Source organism: Melanerpes formicivorus, unplaced genomic scaffold (genome assembly GCF_026170545.1).
Source record: "Melanerpes formicivorus ecotype bairdi unplaced genomic scaffold, bMelFor1.0.p_v2 SCAF_27, whole genome shotgun sequence".
Lineage (NCBI taxonomy): Eukaryota > Metazoa > Chordata > Aves > Piciformes > Picidae > Melanerpes > Melanerpes formicivorus.
The window spans coordinates 8429719-8448892 of record NW_027142379.1 but is presented as its reverse complement, the minus strand read 5'-3'; the positions used below and the strand labels follow the sequence as shown (position 1 = coordinate 8448892).

The 19174-nt window shown below is 44.9% G+C and overlaps 1 protein-coding gene across 6 annotated transcripts in view; it reads left to right on the top strand.

Moving 5' to 3' along the window:
* MGAT4D (MGAT4 family member D) overlaps positions 1 to 19174 on the top strand; it is a 63356-nt gene that overhangs the window by 33027 nt on the left and 11155 nt on the right. For all 6 annotated transcript variants that reach the window (XM_068154031.1, XM_068154033.1, XM_068154030.1 and 3 more), the window contains 8 exons: positions 3183 to 3344; positions 5130 to 5270; positions 8712 to 8845; positions 10690 to 10736; positions 11940 to 12053; positions 13376 to 13451; positions 16759 to 16870; positions 18673 to 18803. In XM_068154031.1, coding sequence (XP_068010132.1) covers positions 3197 to 3344; positions 5130 to 5270; positions 8712 to 8845; positions 10690 to 10736; positions 11940 to 12053; positions 13376 to 13451; positions 16759 to 16870; positions 18673 to 18803 — 903 coding nt within the window. In that variant the 5' untranslated portion in view covers positions 3183 to 3196. The remainder of the gene's footprint in view (positions 1 to 3182; positions 3345 to 5129; positions 5271 to 8711; positions 8846 to 10689; positions 10737 to 11939; positions 12054 to 13375; positions 13452 to 16758; positions 16871 to 18672; positions 18804 to 19174) is intronic.

Sequence of the window (19174 nt, the reverse complement as noted above, 5' to 3'; positions counted from 1 at the left end):
ACTGGACACAGTACTCAGGGTGTGGCCTAGCCAGTGCTAGGTACAGGGGCACAATGACTTCCCTGCTCCTGCTGACCACACTGTTCTTGATGCATGCCAAGGGGTTACTGGCATTGCAGTTCAAAACAGAGCATCTAAGTCGCTGCCAATAGTTGATAACAATCCCCCACCAATGACAGGCAAGAGCAAAAGTCACATTAACAAATGCTTTCAACATCAGAAATGAAAATTCATTGCTGTTCTGCTGCTTGTACTCTGTCCCTGCTTCTGAACATTTTTCATCCTCCTTAGAGATGTAACAGGGGACTGGACATGGCACTTGGTGCCCTGGTTTAGCAGTCATGAGGTCATGGGTGACAGGTTGGACTTGATGATCTTTGAGGTCTCTGCCAACCTTGGTGATTCTGTGATTCTGTGATTTCCTTTTTCGTTGAATTCCAGGAGGAGATAGCAATGATTTGTTTCACAGCTGTTAAGGCAGTGCCAGCAATCAATCATTAATAAACCTGGAAACATTGGTGGTAATAGGGGTCTGTGTGTGTCTGTGTGTGTGTGTGGTGCTACAAGAAAGAACGGGTTGGCTTTTAGACTATTAATACCAGTGTCCTTTCTAGGCACTTTCAGTTTCCAGTACAGAAAGTCACCTAGATGTATCTACTTAGGAGATCACACAAGGTTGCATGCTAAACCATTGAAGTGTGGCCACCTTGGAATTACAGTAGCCATAAGTATGTATATATGACAATGTGTAGTGAACAGTCTGCCAAGCTTTGGCTGGGAACAGCGTGTCACGATCCAGCCCAACCTCCCTTCTCCTCTCCCTCCTTATCAGCCTGAGCTGTGTTTGTGCAAATGCCCTGCCTGCTTCCCTCCGTGCAAGCAGCTGGTTTAGTTCTGTGTGGATGCTTAGATGCTTCAAGAGCAATGCTTCCCAAACACACCCAACACAAACCCATTTAAATTTAATGACCATTTAAACATTTATTTAGTTTCGTCATGCTTCTAACTTTATCTTCTTTGCTTGCTACAATTTTATTGGTAGCAGGCAGAGAGGGACCTGGGGGTACTGGTTGATGGTAGGCTGAACAGGAGCCTGCAGTGTGCCCAGGTGGCCAAGAAAGCCAATGGCATCCTGGCCTGGATCAGGAACAGTGTGGCCAGCAGGAGCAGGGAGGTCATTCTGCCCCTGTACACTGCACTGGTTAGGCCACACCTTGAGTCCTGGGTCCAGTTCTGGACCCCTCAGTTTAGGAAGGAGGTTGAGTTGCTGGAATGTGTCCAGAGAAGGGCAATAAAGCTGGGGAGGAGGGGTTTGGAGCACAGCCCTGTGAGAAGAGGCTGAGGGAGCTGGGGTTGCTTAGCCTGGAGAAGAGGAGGCTCAGGGGAGACCTTATTGCTCTCTACAACTACCTGAAGGGAGGTTGTAGCCGGGGGGGCTGGTCTCTTCTCCCAGGCAACCAGCACCAGAACAAGAGGACACAGTCTCAAGCTGCGCCAGGGAATGGTTTAGGCTGGAGGTTAGGAAGAAGTTCTTCATAGAAAGAGAGATTGGCCATTGGAATGTGCTGCCCAGGGAGGTGGTGGAGTCACCATCACTGGAGGTGTTTAGGAGGAGACTGGCTGGGGTGCTTGGTGCCATGGTTTAGTTGATGAGATGGTGTTGGATGATAGGTTGGACTCAATGATCTCAAAGATCTTTTCCAACCTGGTCTGGTCTGATCTATTCTATTCTAAATACTGCTCGTGGCAGAGCCTTACTGCACAGCACAATACAAAAAGTTCAGTGCTCTTCACAGGGCTGTGCTCCAAACCCCCTCCCCAGCTTTGTTGCCCTTCTCTGGACACGTTCCAGCAAGTCATTCCCTTCCCAGAAGCAGTAAGTTGCATCCTGTGATAATGTGTATTTGTCCTAAGATTGTGGGCTTGATCTGCATTGTCTGCATTTTCCCAGGAGTATGTGGAACTACTGCAGCTGGAACCTCCACTTTTCCCTGGTGCTTGATGCTAACTCCCAGTAAAAGCAATTAGAATTTAAAGACAAATGCACATCCATTATTGTACTTTTACCTCATACCTCTGAGTTTGTCTTGGAACTGCTAGATGGTTTAGTAGCCATGAGGTGTTGGGTGACAGGTTGGACTTGATGATCTTTGAGGTCTTTTCCAACCTTATTGATTCTATGGTTCTATAAATCTTCACTGTGTTTATGTGTATCATTGCTCTATTTGGACTCAGTTTCTTGCTTTGAAAACAGTGTTATTAATGGCTGTCAGTCACCTAAATCAGCTTAAACTTTCTGTTTCCATTTTATTTGCATACATTGTAAAGCAAAAAGCTGGAGGATTATGGCATTGGGGACACAGCTGTGAAAGAAAAGCATAAAGCCAGGAAGTGCATTCCTAGGTGGCAGTTACCAAAGGGATCTTCCTGAGGGCTTCCAGTAATGCAGCTTGTTTGGGGGTTCTAGCTCTGTGGCTTGATGGCTCATGATGGATCTTCTGTAAACATCACCTTGACAGTATCTGAGCATGCTTTGTGGAACAGCAGAGGTGTCAGAGTAGAGGGTTTCTCATATCAGTGTGATTGTAGGGTGTTTCATCCAAGGTGGGCTATGTGTTACGAAGGTGTCCTTCAATCCAGGGCAGAGTTTCAGTTGTTATCTAATTCAATATATCCAGGAGTTCAAGTAACCATCTTCAGTAATAATTCTTCATACAGTTCAGGCACTTTTTAACTCACAGGTGAAGAGTAACTCCCTCAATAGCTGTATTTTAATCTCAAGAGTGTTTTAAATCCAAAAGATAAGTCATTACAGAACTACACTCTTCAGTGTGACAGGGGGCACTGATACTTGTCACTTAGTGAAACACGTTGCTGGCTCTCTTGGCTAGCACTTTCCTTTCCAGCTTCAAGTCTGTCACTGACTTTTTCCTTATTGAGGGTGTGATATTCTTGCTTTTGTTTTCAATTGCAAGCCTTTATCTCAGCTCTGCTCCCTAAACTCTTCCTCTAATCCACTTCCACACTTCATCATTCCATGATTAAACTTTGTGCAGCCACTCTTATTATTGTTTATACCCTTCTGGTCACCTCTTCTTCCAGACTCTCTCCTATTCTTAAGCCTGCTCTTTATTCCATCATGTAATTCACCTGTTTGAAGAGGAATTCTCTTCTCATTGCAGGAAATGACTCTGACATGTACCAAAGCAAATTCCTGGAAGTTCAGCAAAGACTCTTGCATGCTGAAAAGGAATACAAAAAAAGATCACTTGAACTGAGTGATGCCCTGGATGAAATTAAATGGATGCTTGCAAGAAGGATGCCCTTGACAATAAATCAGACAGGTTTGTATGGATAGAACTGTTCTGTGCTGCCAGTTCAAAGTGAGCCCTGACAAAGTGTCTGGAGGAGGCACCTACTGAAGTATGAATTGCTTCAGCTACACTTAAAGGATCTTTATTATTCTTCAGGGGCAGAAGCCCTACTCATTGTAGGTAGCTAGTATAGAAAAATTCAGTAACAGAATGACAAAGTTCTAGTATGAGAGCTGCATGCCCATGTCAGGAAAGCAAGATTTAAGCCTTCAAACAAGTAGTAAATAAAGCCTGCAGTGGTCTCCAGGTTTGTTTGAAGAATTTTCATAAATACCAGGAAGTCCATTTGCTGTTCTTCATTGAGTCTCCATTTTAATCCATTCAAACACCTTCTTGAAAATGCCGTGGTGCAGATCACCTCTAACCCCATGGGTATCTTAGAACAGAAGAGAATTAACCAGGTTGGAAGAGACCTTTGAGATCATCGAGTCCAACCTATCACCCAACACCATCTCATCAACTAAACCATGGCACCAAGCACCCCATCCAGTCTCTTCCTAAAAACCTCCAGCGATGGTGACTCCACCACCTCCCTGGGCAGCACATTCCAAAGGCCAATCTCTCTTTCTATGGAGAACTTTTTCCTAACATCCAGCCCACACCTCCCCTGGTGCAGCTTGAGACTGTGTCTTCTTGTTCTGGTGCTGGTTGCCTGGGAGAAGAGACCAACCCCTTACCTGGCTACAACCACCTTTCAGGTAGTTGTAGAGACCAATGAGGTCACCCCTGAGCCTCCTATCCCTAAGGCTAAGCAATCCCAGCTCCCTCAGCCTCTCCTCACAGGGCTTGTGCTCAAGACCAACTGGGATGGAAAAAGCAACACGGACTTGTGAAGGCCAGTGGCATCCTGGCCTGGATCATGAACAGTGTGGCCAGCAGGAGCAGGGAGGTCATTCTGCCCCTGTCCTCAGCACTGGTTAGGCCACACCTTGAGTCCTGTGTCCAGTTCTGGGCTCCTCAGTTTAGGAAAGATGTTGAGATGCTGGATTATTTAAAACAGAAAAGCCCACAAAACATATTGTCATAAGGTCACCCTTGAGTTATTTCAACATGAGTAAATGTTCTGATTGCTTTCATCCTTATTTTAAGCTAGTAAAAAAATAAACATTGCCTATTTCTGACTACTACTTTCTTTAGTTTCACAGTTCCTAATGACCAATCTGCTTGTCCTTTTTGCCATAGGATTTTGTATAACCTGGGAACTTAGGTTTGAGGCCTGAAAACCACCTTGCATTACATTTAAGTAATTAAGAAAGCTATCATAGAATCAATAAGGTTGGAAGAGACCTCAAAGATCATCAAGTCCAACCTGTCACCCAACACCTCATGTGATAATTATTAGTTATTACTTATTAATTAAGGAATCTGTGTTTCTTTTAGTGGCAAGTTTCTTGCCAACTGTGCAAAAAGGCCAACCATTTTTTCCCCCTGCAGCTTTTAAAATGGCTGCTTGTTGTGTTTCAAGATGGCTCAGTCCTGCAGCTGTTCAGGCCATGGGGAAATGCAGGTGGAGCTCCCAGGACACTCAGGCTGGGAGCTCTGCACCGTTGCCTGGGTGGAGGTGTTGTACTGGGTGTTTCTCAGTTTATTGCCACAGGAAGGTAATATATGTGACATAAAATCACTCCTGAGGGAGGTAAGTTGTGTGGGGTAAACTGCTCCTGTCCAGTGGAGGAAATCAGCTGCAATAATAGGCTTCAGTGCTGCCTTTGTCATGTATTTTTCATGTCTGTTTGGGTTTGCTGTTTCTTGCAGATGATATGAAGTGGAAAGAGTTAAACCTCACTAGAAAACTCCCTGTGCATCTTACAAACATAAACTACTACCTACCTCACCTTCAGGAATATGAAGATGGCATTTTCCCAAATGTTGTTTTGGGGCAACAGAGAACTGGAGGTAGGAAATAAAGTTTGTCTCCTATTTTCCATGTGTTTCATGTTAAGTATGTTGGCGTTTTCTGTTAAGTTCTAGCAGTGAAGCATACTCCCCAGGTTGGAGTGGGTTTTCTCCCTAATCTTTATAGTGTTGTCACACAGAATAAATTCCTGTTACAGGAAGGATCTGGAGGTGCTGGAAGGTGTCCAGGGAAGGGCCATGAGGATGAGCAGAGGGCTGGAGCTGCTCTGCTATGAGGACAGACTGAGGGAGTTGGGGCTGTTCAGTCTGGAGAAGAGAAGGCTCCGAGGAGACTAAATTGTGGCCTTCCAGGATCTGAAAGGGGACTGTAAGAAAGCTGGGGAGGGACTTTTTAGGGTGTCAGGGAGTGATAGGACTGGGGGGAAATGGGGAAAAAAAAAAAGAAATTGATAGATTCAGATTGGATGTCTTCCCCATCAGGGTGGTGAGAGACTGGCACAGGTTGCCCAGGGAGGTGGTAGAAGCCCCATTCCTGGAGGTTTTTAAGGGCAGGCTGGATGTGGTTCTGAGCAACCTGCTGTAGTGTGAGGTGTCCCTGCCCATGGCAGGGGGGTTGGAACTAGATGATCCTTGAGGTCCCTTCCAACCCCAACAATTCTATGATTCTAATGGGGACAGCAAAAGCATTTTTCCACATCCATCTCAGGTTAAAGTCTTTACCCCAAAGTATCCTGATAAAGCTTTTCAAATATCAACAAAAAGTAGTCATAAGTGAAAGCAAATATTTTGGGGGGGTTTGTCTTCTAGTCCTGTGGATAAGATGCATTAGCTGACATTTCCCCCCCACAAAATTAGTATGAATGTGGAAGCCAAAGAGAATTTGTAATGCATCCAGTTTCCTGGCTTGAAGCAAATCCAAAGGTGATGTGATCATTTAAAGCATACTAATAAATCTTCATATACTAATAATCAATGTAGCTTTTTCATCCATATAAGAAATCAGCTGACACTTGCACAAATCAAAATCAATTCCAGTGGAAAGAGGAGGCTCAGGGGAGACCTTATTGCTGTCTACAACTACCTGAAGGGAGGTTGTAGCCAGGAGGGGGTTGGTCTCTTCTCCCAGACAACCTGCACCAGAACAAGAGGACACAGTCTCAAACTGCACCAGGGGAAGTTTAGGCTGGAGGTGAGGAGAAAGTTCTTCACAGAGAGAGTTGTTAGCCATTGGAATGTGCTGCTCAGGGAGGTGGTGGAGTCACCATCCTTGGAGGTGTTCAAGAGGGGATTGGACGTGGCACTTGAAGCCATGGCTTAGTTAGTCATGAGGTGTTGGGTGACAGGTTGGACTTGATGATCTTTGAGGTCTTTTCCAACCTTGTTGATTCTATGATTCTATGAACTGTAGTAGAGATGATAAAAGTTAATTCATCTCCTGTCATGTGCTAGGTAAAACAAACATTGAGAAGCTGAAAGCACACAAGGAACTAGGCAACTATTTTGCTGGGTTGGAAATTTTGACTTTCCTTGAGGGTGCTTTAATATAAAGAAACATGGGCAGCACTTTTAACTAAGAAACCAACTTAGCCAGGCCCATGATAATGGCTAGCTTGCTACAGTTTTCTCAGTAGTTGATGTAGTTGTAGCAATGTGGTCTAGTGCTGGAGTGCCTTTAGATCAGTGCCAGTTTGCAAAAGGCCAGAGGCTGTCAGGCAAATGACAACCAAAGCCCCCTCAAGAGACCAGGTGCATTCACTAGCAGGAAAAAACAACCAACCATCCAACCAACACCCCAAAAAACCACAACAAAGCCAAATTCCAAACCAAACAAAGGAAATAAAGGATTAGGTGATAAAAGAAAGCTCCATGTTTAGTTTTCCTTTGTTTGCACATGAAAATCACAATAGCAGGAGTGCAGTTTCACAAGTACAGGTTGCCCTTCAGTGTATAAAACCAAACAAACCCCCAGGGCTTTAGCAGGTTGTGTGCTGGGAAGGAACACTGCGATTTTGGCAATTATCAGCTGACCCTGGCACATCCTGGGGCAAGTCACTAGTGGCACCTACTCCTTTCCTTCAAAATGAACGTGAGCCAGCAGTGTATGAGCATGAGCCAGCAGTGTGTCCAGCTGGCCAAGAAGGCCAATGGCATCCTGGCCTGGATCAGGAGCAGTGTGGCCAGCAGGAGCAGGGAGGTCATTCTGCCCCTGTCCTCAGCACTGGTTAGGCCACACCTTGAGTCCTGTGTCCAGTTCTGGGCCCCTCAGTTTAGGAAAGATGTTGAGTTGCTGGAAGGTGTCCAGAGAAGGGCAACAAAGCTGGGGAGGGGTTTGGAGCACAGCCCTGTGAGGAGAGGCTGAAAGAGCTGGGGTTGCTTAGCCTGGAGAAGAGGAAGCTCAGGGGAGACCTTATTGCTGTCTACAGCTTCCTGAAGGGTGGTTGTAGCTGGGGGGCGTTGGTCTCTTCTCCCAGGCAGCCAGCACCAGAACAAGAGGACACAGTCTCAAGTTGCACCAGGGGAGGTTTAGGCAGGATGTTAGGAAGAAGTTCTTCATAGACAGAGAGATTGGCCATTGGAATGTGCTGCCCAGGGAGGTGGTGGAGTCACCATCATTGGAGGTGTTTAGGAGGAGACTGGCTGGGGTGCTTGTTTGCATGGTTTAGTTGATTAGATGGTGCTGCATGATAGGTTGGACTTGATGATCTCAAAGGTCTCTTCCAACCTGGTTTATTCTCTTCTGTTCTAAAATATGCTGCTTCCTTACCAGCCTCACAAGGTTTTGGTGAATAAGGAATCATCTGCAAGGACTAAAAATTCCACAGGTTTACTGAGCTGTAGTAAGTCACTGATTTAGATAGTGCCCACACCAATGGAAAAGGAAATGTCCTGCTTATAACCTAATGATGTTAATACAACTCAAATTTGCTGCCAGTGGAGTCTTCGCCAGAGATAGTTTCAGTTCCTGTCATCTTAACAGGAACATCCAAGTTCCTTTCTTTCTCTTACTGATTACATCAAAGCCATTGGTTCATAAACTGCTGAGAAAGATTTTTGAGTGGGACTCCTTTTGGAGAAACACAGAGCTTTGGGAACCTGCTCAGTAAAGCAGGGTTGGTTTAGCTCCTACTACTCAGATCTCCATCTTCATACCAAGTGCAAGCACTGATTTTACCCTACCCACTTTTGGAAGTCAGTAACAGATACCAGTGTGTTTGCCAGAGGTAGTAGTATCTCCAAGTTCTCAAATGCTGACAGTGTAGACAATGTACATCTGGTGCTTGTATCACAGACAGAGATGTTTCTGACTTGAACTTAGCTGCAGTATCTCTTCTTCCAGGTAGTAAAGCAAATGCTGTCACAGTGCTGTAGGGCTATTGACTGTCACCAAATCTCATGGTCTCCTTAAACCAAAACAAAAAAGTGATTTCAGTTTCCTTGTAGCTGCCTTAAAATGACCTGGCTTGTGGACTTTCTTTGCAGTCTCACTGGTGATGGGTATTCCTACTGTGAAAAGGCAGAAACAAGACTACCTGATCAACACCCTGCATTCCCTTCTGTATGACCTTTCTGAAGAGCAGCAGAATGACTGCTTGATAATCATCTTTGTAGCAGAGGTAAGTTTGTGTGTAGAAGGGCAGCATGCTGATACAAAAGGCAATCTGGAGCTCTAAGAGAGGCTACAAAATACTGTCAGCTGTGCCTTTGGGAGGGATTTCTTCAGGGCTGGAGGGGATTGTGAGGAGTTAGTGCCTCAGTGTTCCTGTGTGCAAAACCCTCTGAACCTCAGGTGGTTGAAGGGTAAAAAGTCCTGTTATATTTTCAAACAAAACCATATGAACCCACTATTTACCTTTGAAAGTATTCTACTTGAAGAATTACATGTAAATCCTCCCCAGGAAAGCTCCATGGAACCTGAGAAAAGTAAACTTCAGTCTAACAAAAGTTCAGATTATTTCTCTGCTGCTTTGGTATCATATGTCTTGCCAAGCACCTTGACATGCTGGAGCTTTGTCTTCTGCATGTGTATTGGCATTGCTTATGACAAAGAAAACTGTTCAGAGACTTGAAGGGTTCCATGTTTGGGAAAGTAAACAGTGCTCAAGGTAAAATAGTAAAGGTTATTTTACTTTTTCTCATTCATTGGGAAAAAAGCTGCAGAAGGGAGTTAGCTAATGGTAGTTACTTGCAGGTAAAAAGGCTGCAGCTCTTCAGACTTCATATTTCTTTTTCATGTTTCTTTATCCTTCCATGAACAACCTTAAGTTTCATACATGCATTAATTCACAGTTACAGCTTGCTTTTTCCCAGATAAGTCATCACTTAGAGCAGTCTCTGCAGCTGTAGCACAGTCAAACAAAAGTTCAGGCCTTCCACTTTTCTCTTTGGATCACAACAATGAGCAGACAGGCCCAATTTTGCTGGCTGTAGTTCCTCTTCAGCATAATTTTCAGGAGCTGAACTTACTTGTCAATTGCTGTTGCTAATGAGGAGCCCTTGTAGTGATGAGCTAGCAGTGTGCCCAGCAGTGTGCCCAGGTGGCCAAGAGGGCCAGTGGCATCCTGGCCTGCATTAGGAATAGTGTGGCCAGCAGGAGCAGGGAGGTCATTGTGCCCCTGTACTCTGCATTGGTTAGGCTGCATCTTGAGTACTGTGTCCAGTTCTGGGCTCCTCAGCTTAGGAAGGACATTGAGACACTTGAATGTGTCCAGAGAAGGGCAATGAGGCTGGGGGGAGGTCTGGAGCACAGCCCTGTGAGGAGAGGCTGAGGGAGCTGGGATTGTTTAGCCTGGAGAAGAGGAGGCTCAGGGGAGACCTCATTGCCCTCTACAACTACCTGAAGGGAGGTTGTAGCCAGGAGGGGGTTGGTCTCTTCTCCCAGGCAACCTGTACCAGAACAAGAGGACACAGTCTCAATGTGTGCCAGGGGAAGTTTAGACTTGAGGTGAGGAGGAAGTTCTTCACTGAGAGAGTTGTTAGCCATTGGAATATGCTGCCCAGGGAGGTGGTAGAGTCACTGTCCCTGGAGGTGTTCAAGAGGGGATTGGATATGGCACTTGAAGCCATGGCTTAGTTAGTCATGAGGTGTTGGGTGACAGGTTGGACTTCTGGCATAGCTGAAAGCTGTGGAACAGAATTTTGTGCAGAAACTGGCTTGAACTCCTCCTGCAGAAGCAGTGAGAAGAACAAAATGCAGAAACCAGAGCTGGAGCTAGTTCAGTTCTACTTTCAACTACACTTAAAGTTCAGTTGGCCTGAAAACCCTGTACTGTCCTTTAGTGAAATCACAGAATCAACAAGTTTGGAAAAGACCTGAAATGCTGCTATAACATTCTGATTTTGTTTGGAGAGAACTGCAGGACAAAAATGAAGTGTTTGCTTATAAATGCTCCCTACAGAATGTTTCTTAGCACAAAAGGAGGTGACTTGAAATGAAATGCCCCCTTTTTTTTCCCTTTAGGTGGATGCAGAATATGTTACCAGTGTTGCAGAAAGTGTTAAAAGCAGGTAAGTCCCATGGGGTGAAACACCCAGCAGAGAGTGAGCACCTTTTGAGCTTTTATGGCAGCTCTACCATAGTGAACTGGTACTGCTAGGAAATCAGGCTAAGGAGCATTCTTAGTATGTGTATCATAGCACACTGACATTCAGAACAGAAAGAAATCTACCAACTTATTGTCCTTTTCCTATTTCACAAACATGTTTTAACTCATCAGGCAAGCTCTCAGCTTAAGTCTGTGATAAATATTTACCTGAGCCTAAGCCTTTTCTCCGTGAAATTAATGATGCAGTTCAGGGCACCTGAGGATACTTCTATTCAGTCCCCACTGACTTCCCAGCCTGCAGTGTAATCTGCATTCAGGTGTCTTTGTTTCCACATTTGCCTCTGTGTTGTGAAGGCAATGGACACTGGACAGCAATGGGACTATATTTATAATGTTTAAATAACTCTTTTGGGTTACATGAGATGAGCATTCTTTGCTGTGTAAGAGCTATGAAGTGAAGGTTTGGTTCCCAGTGCAGTTTTCCTTGCTCTTAACAATTCTTTCCCACAGATATTTACAGCACCATGTACACCTTAAAAACCTTATAGCAGGTTGGGAGGAACAGCTACTAAATTAAACAGGGAAAACCACCCATTGGTAGAGTGCTTTCTAAGAAATGATATGGTGTAGCCAACAGTCAGAGAACAGATAAGGCCAGAAGCCCTAAAGCACATCTGGCTGCGTTGTGCTGCAGTACTCATTTGTGAATTGCTTACTCAGACAGAACTCTTTGGCCAGTATCTGAAGTGAAACAGCCTTTCTTCTTCTTCAAAATGACTACAGGAGAGCTCTCAAGTTTTGTATTAATGCTGTAGCAGAATTCTAGGATCACTTAAGTTGGGAAGGACCCTTAAAATCCTTGGGTCCAGCCATACTGGTTGTGAATTGCTGCATTCTGGCAAGCATCTCAGGATTATGAGGGGCAGGATTTGAAAGACACTTCTCAGTGTTTTCTGAAACTTTGAGTTATAGTCCAGCCTATTCTGATGGTTGTCAAAGACCCCTTCTTGCTTCCTGATTTATAATCTGTGTCACTGAGTCTTCTTTGCTGGAATTGTGAATGACACTTCTGGAGGAGCAGACCTAGCTCTGGTGAGCTGCTGTCTGTGGTTACCCTCCAAAGGCTTCTTTAAAGAAGGGGGTCTCACTAAACTTCTGTTCACAGCTTCCCTATAGAAGTCCAGAATGGGATCCTAGAAGTTATTTCTCCTCCTGCTTCTTACTATCCAGATCTTTCCAACCTGAAGAAAACATTTGGGGATTCAGAGGGCAGAGTAAGGTAAGACAGCTGTACAAACCTAAGAACTTCTATTGTTATGAGTTGGAAAGTGCAAAAGCCAAGACTGTTTGAGCTGGTAATGCTCTTGCATTTCAGAACTGGTGGACATCAAGTATACAAAAAAGCCAGCAAACAAACCCCAACCCTGTAACACAAGGGGATCTTGGGAAAAGCTCTGCTGCATGCCAGCTTCAGGGAGAGAGCCAAGGCTTCTCCTTTGGGTCTTGACTTTAGGCATCCCTCTGGTTTTAAACCAGATGGAGAAGAGATGATGTGATCATAAAGGGAAATGTTTTATGTGACAAATGAGGGAGAGGCTCTGTGAACAAACAAGGGAAAGCCCTTGTGGCCCCTTGGCTAACTAGTAACTACTGTAGGTTTAACTAATGACCTAACTTCTGGTGGTGAGGGATTGTTTTTATGCTACTGTTAATAACATATCCTGTCTGGTCATTTCATTGCCTCATGTGCCCCCAGTTCACTGAGACAGAAACTATAACCTGACAAAATGGGTTTGTTGGAGGAAAAAGTAATACTCTTTCCATCAACAGCAACTAATTTATCAGAAGCTAGCCCAGCAATGCAGCAAGAGAGAGGCAGATTTGGAGCAGGAGTGTTCACGCATGAATATTTGGGTTATAGATAAACCCTGTTATTTGTCCAAGCATAAACATATTTACATACTGAAGTTTTAGATATGGTTAGATGTGAATGAAATACACCTTGCTGTTAATTAAATAATGATAGATTCCATTCTAGCCTCTTAGCATTGATTGTCAAGCATCAGCTTCCTCCCCTGGTAAAATGAGAGGCTGTACTGTGTAGAGAAAAATCTTGTGTTCACATTTCAACCTGAAAATGAAGTTTATCAGCCTGTTTTCTATGCTGTCCATGAGTAAAAGCACCTAATTTGTTGATCTGTAATTATTTTGGGTTGATCTCTGCTGTTCATAACATGGGTAGAATCTTGTGAGTCATTTGAGATGAATATAGAACAGAATAGAATAGAATAGACCAGACCAGGTTGGAAGAGACCTTCAAGGCAGGCATTTTTGTTTCAGGCTGCACTGCTACAGATATTATTTGGGGTTGTTTTTTATTCTGCTTAGTTAATGTTAACTTTTATAGGGAAGTCAAAATATTTATGAATGCATTGATTCTAGAGGCATTTTTATTCACTTTATAATGACTTATACTCAACCTTTCTATTTTACTGTGGGGGGGAAGACAAAAACTTGCAGAGCATACAAACTGCTTTGGTTATGGAAAGAGCTCTTGCAACACCCCTGGAAAGCTTATCAGAATTTACTGCTTGTGTTTAGGTGGAGAACTAAACAGAACTTGGATTATAGCTTTTTAATGCTATATGCCCAACCCAGGGGAACATTTTATTTACAGGTATGTTCATATTATCATAAAGTAGCTGCAATACATCTGCACTGGTTATTATGAGCTTTGATAATTTTAATGTCTTTCAAAGGCCTCAATAAAAACAGCAGCCTGGCCTCGTTTTCTGTGTGTTTTCCCTTTGCTCTTCACAAGCATCCACATGTTTCTGTGCTTAAGTACCTCTTGCTGCCAGGTACTACTTGATGAAGCCCATCTGTATCGTCCTGTTATTTGTGAGGGAGAATAACAAGGTAACTGAAGCATGAAACCCTTATTTGATTAGATTAAGGAAGTCAGGGTTTAATGTGTTTTCACTGGGTACAGCAAGACAGAGCAGCTGTGGTAGATCCAGGTAACAGGTCCAGTTCACAATGAACAAAAAGCCCTTACAGCTAGGGAGACACACACAGGATAATCATACTGCAGACAAGGTTAAACTGCAGGTTTGTACAGATCCTAACTTCTCCAGAAGAGCTGAAAATAATCATCCAGTCAGGCTTGAGTTAGTGCTTATTTGCACTCTGTACAGATGATAACAGGAAGGCTGGAAAGGGACTTTCCATAAGGGTGTCTAGTGGACAGGACGAGAGGGAAGAGGCGGCTTAGACTGCATCTTAGGAAGAATCACAGAATCACCAAGGTTGGAAGAGACCTCAAAGATCATCAAGTCCAACCTGGCACCACAGACCTCATGACTAAACCATGGCACCAAGTGCCACGTCCAATCCCCTCTTGAACGCCTCCAGGGACGGTGACTCCACCACGTCCCTGGGCAGCACATTCCAATGATGAATGACTCACTCGGTGAAGAACTTTCTCCTCACCTCCAGCCTAAAGTTTCCCTGGCACAGCTTGAGGCTGTGTCCCCTTGTTCTGGCACTGGTTGCCTGGGAGAAGACACCAACCCCCTCCTGGCTACAGCCTCCCTTCAGGTAGTTGTAGAGAGCAATAAGGTCTCCTCCCCTGAGCCTCCTCTTCTCCAGGCTAAGCAACCCCAGCTCCCTCAGTCTCTCCTCATAGGGCTTGTGCTCGAGGCCTCTCCCCAGCCTCGTTGCCCTTCTCTGGACAGATTCAGAGGGATGGAGGACCTCTCCTACAAAGACTGGCTGAAAGAATTTGGACTGTTTTGCCTGGAGAAGAGAAGGCCTCAGGGAGACATTTCAATATCTGAAGGGGATCTCCAGGAAGGCTGGGGAAGGGCTGTTTGCAAAGGGCTTGTAGCGATAGAACGAAGGGCAGTGGTTTGAAACTGGAGCAGGGCAGAATTGGGTTGGACATAACGAAGAAGTTCTTTACAGTGACAGTGGTGAAACACTGGAACAGGTTGCCCAGGGATATGGTTGAGGCCCCATCCCTGGATATGTTCCAAATCAAAGATATGGCCCTGGGCAGCCTCATCTTGCTGGAGGTGTGCCTGCTCACTGCAGGGGGGTAGGACAACAATTACCTTGGAGGGTTCCTTCCAACCTGAAGCAATCTGAACTCAGATTCTCTTCTGCCATTTTATCTAGATACTGGATAATCTTCTTATCTTGTTTAAATTTATGTAAGAGTTCTTGTAAGTTGATGTTCTGAGGTGGATTTTGTTGTTGTTGTCTTCTGTCATCTCGACTCAATCCCCCAGACCTCAGAATCTGTTCATATGCATTCATCTTTATCTATCTGTTGTTTGTTACCTTATCATCAGCAAAAGCTGACAGGGTCAAACCAGATCTCTTCATCTTGTCTTTCAGACGTCATTCTACTTCCTCCTGGGTTCACTGCTGACAAAGCATTTCTCCCCTCTCAGCTATGCACTTGCAGTGATGGCCAAATTCAGCTAAAATCTGTGGGTGTGCTCTCTCACGCTCTTGCTGCTGACTCTGCACTGCTTCAGCTGAGGATGCAAAACCAGCAGGAAATGTGTTTGGGTTTTTTTTTCTCCCATAGCATTAATTTTCTACCTATTTTGCTTTCTGAACCTGATTCCAGCACCCCCAGACAAGCATGAAGGCCAATGAAGTACAGCAGTTAGATCAAATTAACTGTATCAATGCTCTGCACCCCAACAACGTTCTTCTGAAGGCTTAGAGTCTCTTCCTCCTCCTCATGTGTTTATAGCACCCATTCTGAATTCCCACCCTGAATTACTCCTTAATTGTTTAGTTTATTTATTTCCTTTGTGTCCTTGCCTCTAAACTTGTTGGGACTCATTATCCTCAGCTTAGTAACTTGAACAGCTTCTGGCTTTTCAGAGCCCCCATTCCTCTCTGAAAGCCATACAAAACCACAGCCAAGGCCCTTCCCATTTCCTTGATGGATGTCAGTCTCCTTTGCCCAGTATCTTTTATCTGTCTCTGCTGCTGTATTCAGTGTCAGCCTTTATGACACCTTGAAAGCTCTGTGTTCAATGTCCATTAGTGTGACTGACAGCTCCTTCCTTCTTTCATGACTAGTATACCTGAAACAAGGTGTTTCCTATTAGTGTCTCAGTAACCAGCCACACTTCCTCTCTGTCATATTTTAGGTCTGCCCAGGCTACTCTACAGAGCTTTTAACTAAACATCTGCTTTCTTTTCAGGTTATTTGCCCCTGCTGCCTATCAGTGCTTATACAACTTCAGTACAAACTATTTGCTATCTTCTTCCTTAAGCTCTGTCTTTGTATTTCATGTTTTCTTTGAAAGAGTGAGCTCCCTTTAAGGCAGGGAGTCCTCCTTTCTCAGAAGTGAGAAACACTGATGGTTATTGTCACTCTTGCAAATAAATAATGATACCAAACCAGATATTAATGTAGAAGTTAAATAGCAATCCACTCAAGTTTGGAACACCATCATAGAGTGGTTTGGGTTAGAAGGGACCTCCAAAAGTCATCTAGTCCCATTCCTCTCCAGTGAGCAGGGACAGCCTCCATTAGATCAGCTTGCCCAGAGCCCTATCGAGCCTGACTCTGAATATCTGCAAGGATGGGGCCTCAACTACCTCCCTGGGTAACCTATTCCAGTGTTCCACCAACCTCATGGTAAAGAACTTGTTCCTAACCTCCAGCCTAAATCTGTTCTTCTCTAATTTCAAACCTTTGTCCCTCATCCTATCACTCCAGGCCTTTGTAAACAGCTCCTCTGCAGCCTTCATGCAGGCCCCCTTCAGGTATTGGAAAACCACTGTTAGGTCTCCCCAGAGGCTTCTCTTCTCCAGGCTGAACAACCCCAGCTCCAAGTGGAACACAGTGCAGTTATCAATTAGATGTAGCAACATCAGTACCCCCTTTGCAAGCAATAAAACCACCACTTGTCTTCCTTTTTATTTTATTCCTGTTGCTTTTCTCTTTTCCCCAGCTGGAAGATGATATTGTAGCCAAACCTGATTACATTCAAAGTATAAAAACCTTTGCTTCTGAACAGTCCCAAGAGTGGATGGTTCTTGAGTTCTCCCAGCTTGGATTTATTGGTAAGTGTTAAGGTCTCAGCAAGGTCAAGTGGGTTTGAAGCTGTTTAAATCAAGGAGGTCTCACTCAGAATTACATTTCAAAGCAGGGAAGGACTCCCATGTTGAAACTTCTTGGTTCTTCAAGAAAGCTCCTACTGAAAGTGTTTTGCTTTTCCTGCTGGGTTTAATACCATTTAATTGTGGTAACACCTTCTAAGTGTTCAGTCAGAGAAGGAAATCTGCTAATGCAAACAACAAGAGAACTGAATGACCAGTGATAGTAGTTGAAAACCAAGGGCTGGAGCACCACTGCTATGAGGATAGGCTGAGGGAGCTGGGGTTGTTCAGCCTGGAGAAGAGAAGACTCTAGGGGGGACCTTACAGCTGTCTTCTAACACCTGAAGGGATCCTACAGGAAGGCTGCAGAGGGACTTTTTGTAAGGGTGTCTGGTGACAGGACAAGAGGAAATGGTTTGAAGCTGAGGGAGAGCAGGTTTAGACTGGATCTTAGGAAGCAGTTCTTCAATACAAGGGTGGTGAGACTCTGGGATAGGCTGTCCAGGGAGGTTGTGGATGCCTCCTCTCGGGGAGTGTTGAAGGCCAAGCTGTACGAGGCCTTGAGCAGCTGAGTCTAGTTGAGAGGAGTCTCTGCCCATGATGGAGAGGGTGGAGTAGATCTCTTCTCCCAGGCAACCAGCACCAGAACAAGAGGACACAGTCTCAAGCTGTGCCAGGGGAGGTTTAGGCTGGATGTTAGGAAGAAGTTCTTCACAGAAAGAGAGATTGGCCATTGGAATGTGCTGCCCAGGGAGGTGGTGGAGTCACCATCACTGGAGGTGTTTAGGAAGAGACTGGATGGGGTGCTTGGTGCCATGGTTTAGTTGATTAGATGGTGTTGGGTGATAGGTTGGACTCGATGATCTCAAAGGTCTTTTCCAACCTGGTAAATTCTATTCTATTCTATTTTGAGGTCCTTTCCAACCTAGGCCATTCTATGATTTTTCATATCTAGGTCTTTAAATTAAAGTTACCCAGTGTAATATTGCAGTGCAATTGCATGTCTGGCGTTGTGAGGAGTTGCTCAGACTTTGCTTCATCTGACACACTGACAGAAGTGACTGTCAGGTTGTGTTGGGAGTAGGGTGTAACATCAGGTTTTCTTAGTCAGCTGGTTGGCTAGGGGGGAATATCTCCAAGAATGGGATGGGCACCTCTGCAAAAACCCAGCAACATGAGGGATGAGCAACCCTCCAGAGCAGAAGTCTGTGTGACATTTTCACTAAATATCAGATTTCTGTCCATGTATCACAGTATGACTAAGGTTGGAAGAGACCTCAAAGATCATCAAGTCCAACCTGTCACCACAGACCCCATGACTAAACCATGGCACCAAGTGCCACATCCAATCCCCTCTTGTACACCTCCAGTGATGGTGACTCCACCACCTCCCTGGGCAGCACATTCCAATGATGAATGACTCTCAGTGAAGAACTTTCTCCTCACCTCCAGCCTAAACTTCCCCTGGTGCAGCTTGAGACTGTGTCCTCTTGTTCTGGTGCTGGTTGCCTGGGAGAAGAGACCAACCCCTTCCTGGCTACCACCACCCTTTAGGTAGTTGTAGAGAGCAATGAGGTCTCCCCTGGGCCTCCTCTTTACCAGGCTAAGCAATCCCAGCTCCCTCAGCCTCTCCTCATAGGGCTTGTGTTCAAGGCCTCTCACCAGCCTTGTTGAGGGAGAGGTTAAGGCTGGAGCAAACATAAAGCTGGTGATCTTTGCACAGCAATAGAAATACCTGAATATGCAATTTCTTTTCTTGCTTGCAGGGAAATTGTTCAAATCAGAAGACTTGCCACTCATAGTGGAATTTTTTCTCATGTTCTATAAAGATAAGCCTGTAGACTGGCTTATAGACCACCTGCTCTGGGTTAAAGTGTGCAATCCAGAAAAGGATGCAGTAAGTATGTCTCTGAAGGTATGAAAAGAATGAATTCCCAGCCAGTCTTGGTGACACAACTCTTTCTGCTGGATAAAAAGTGGAATAGACATCTCTCCCGTCTGACTGGCTGTGGTGGGAAAAGATCTGCTGCAGACCTGCATAGTGGCACTGTGCTTAAGGCCATTAGAGTGTCAGGACTTGGAAATGCAGATTTCCACACCGGAGCTGTTTTGCCCTCCATCAGCTTGGAACATGGGCAGCTCACATCTCACAAGCTCACATCTGCCTGCAGCTGGTCACGTAGGCATCCCTGCAGCACTAGAGAAAACTTTGAATATGTAAACCTTGTGGTGGTTTGAGCCTTAGCTGGGACTTAGGAACTCAGATGG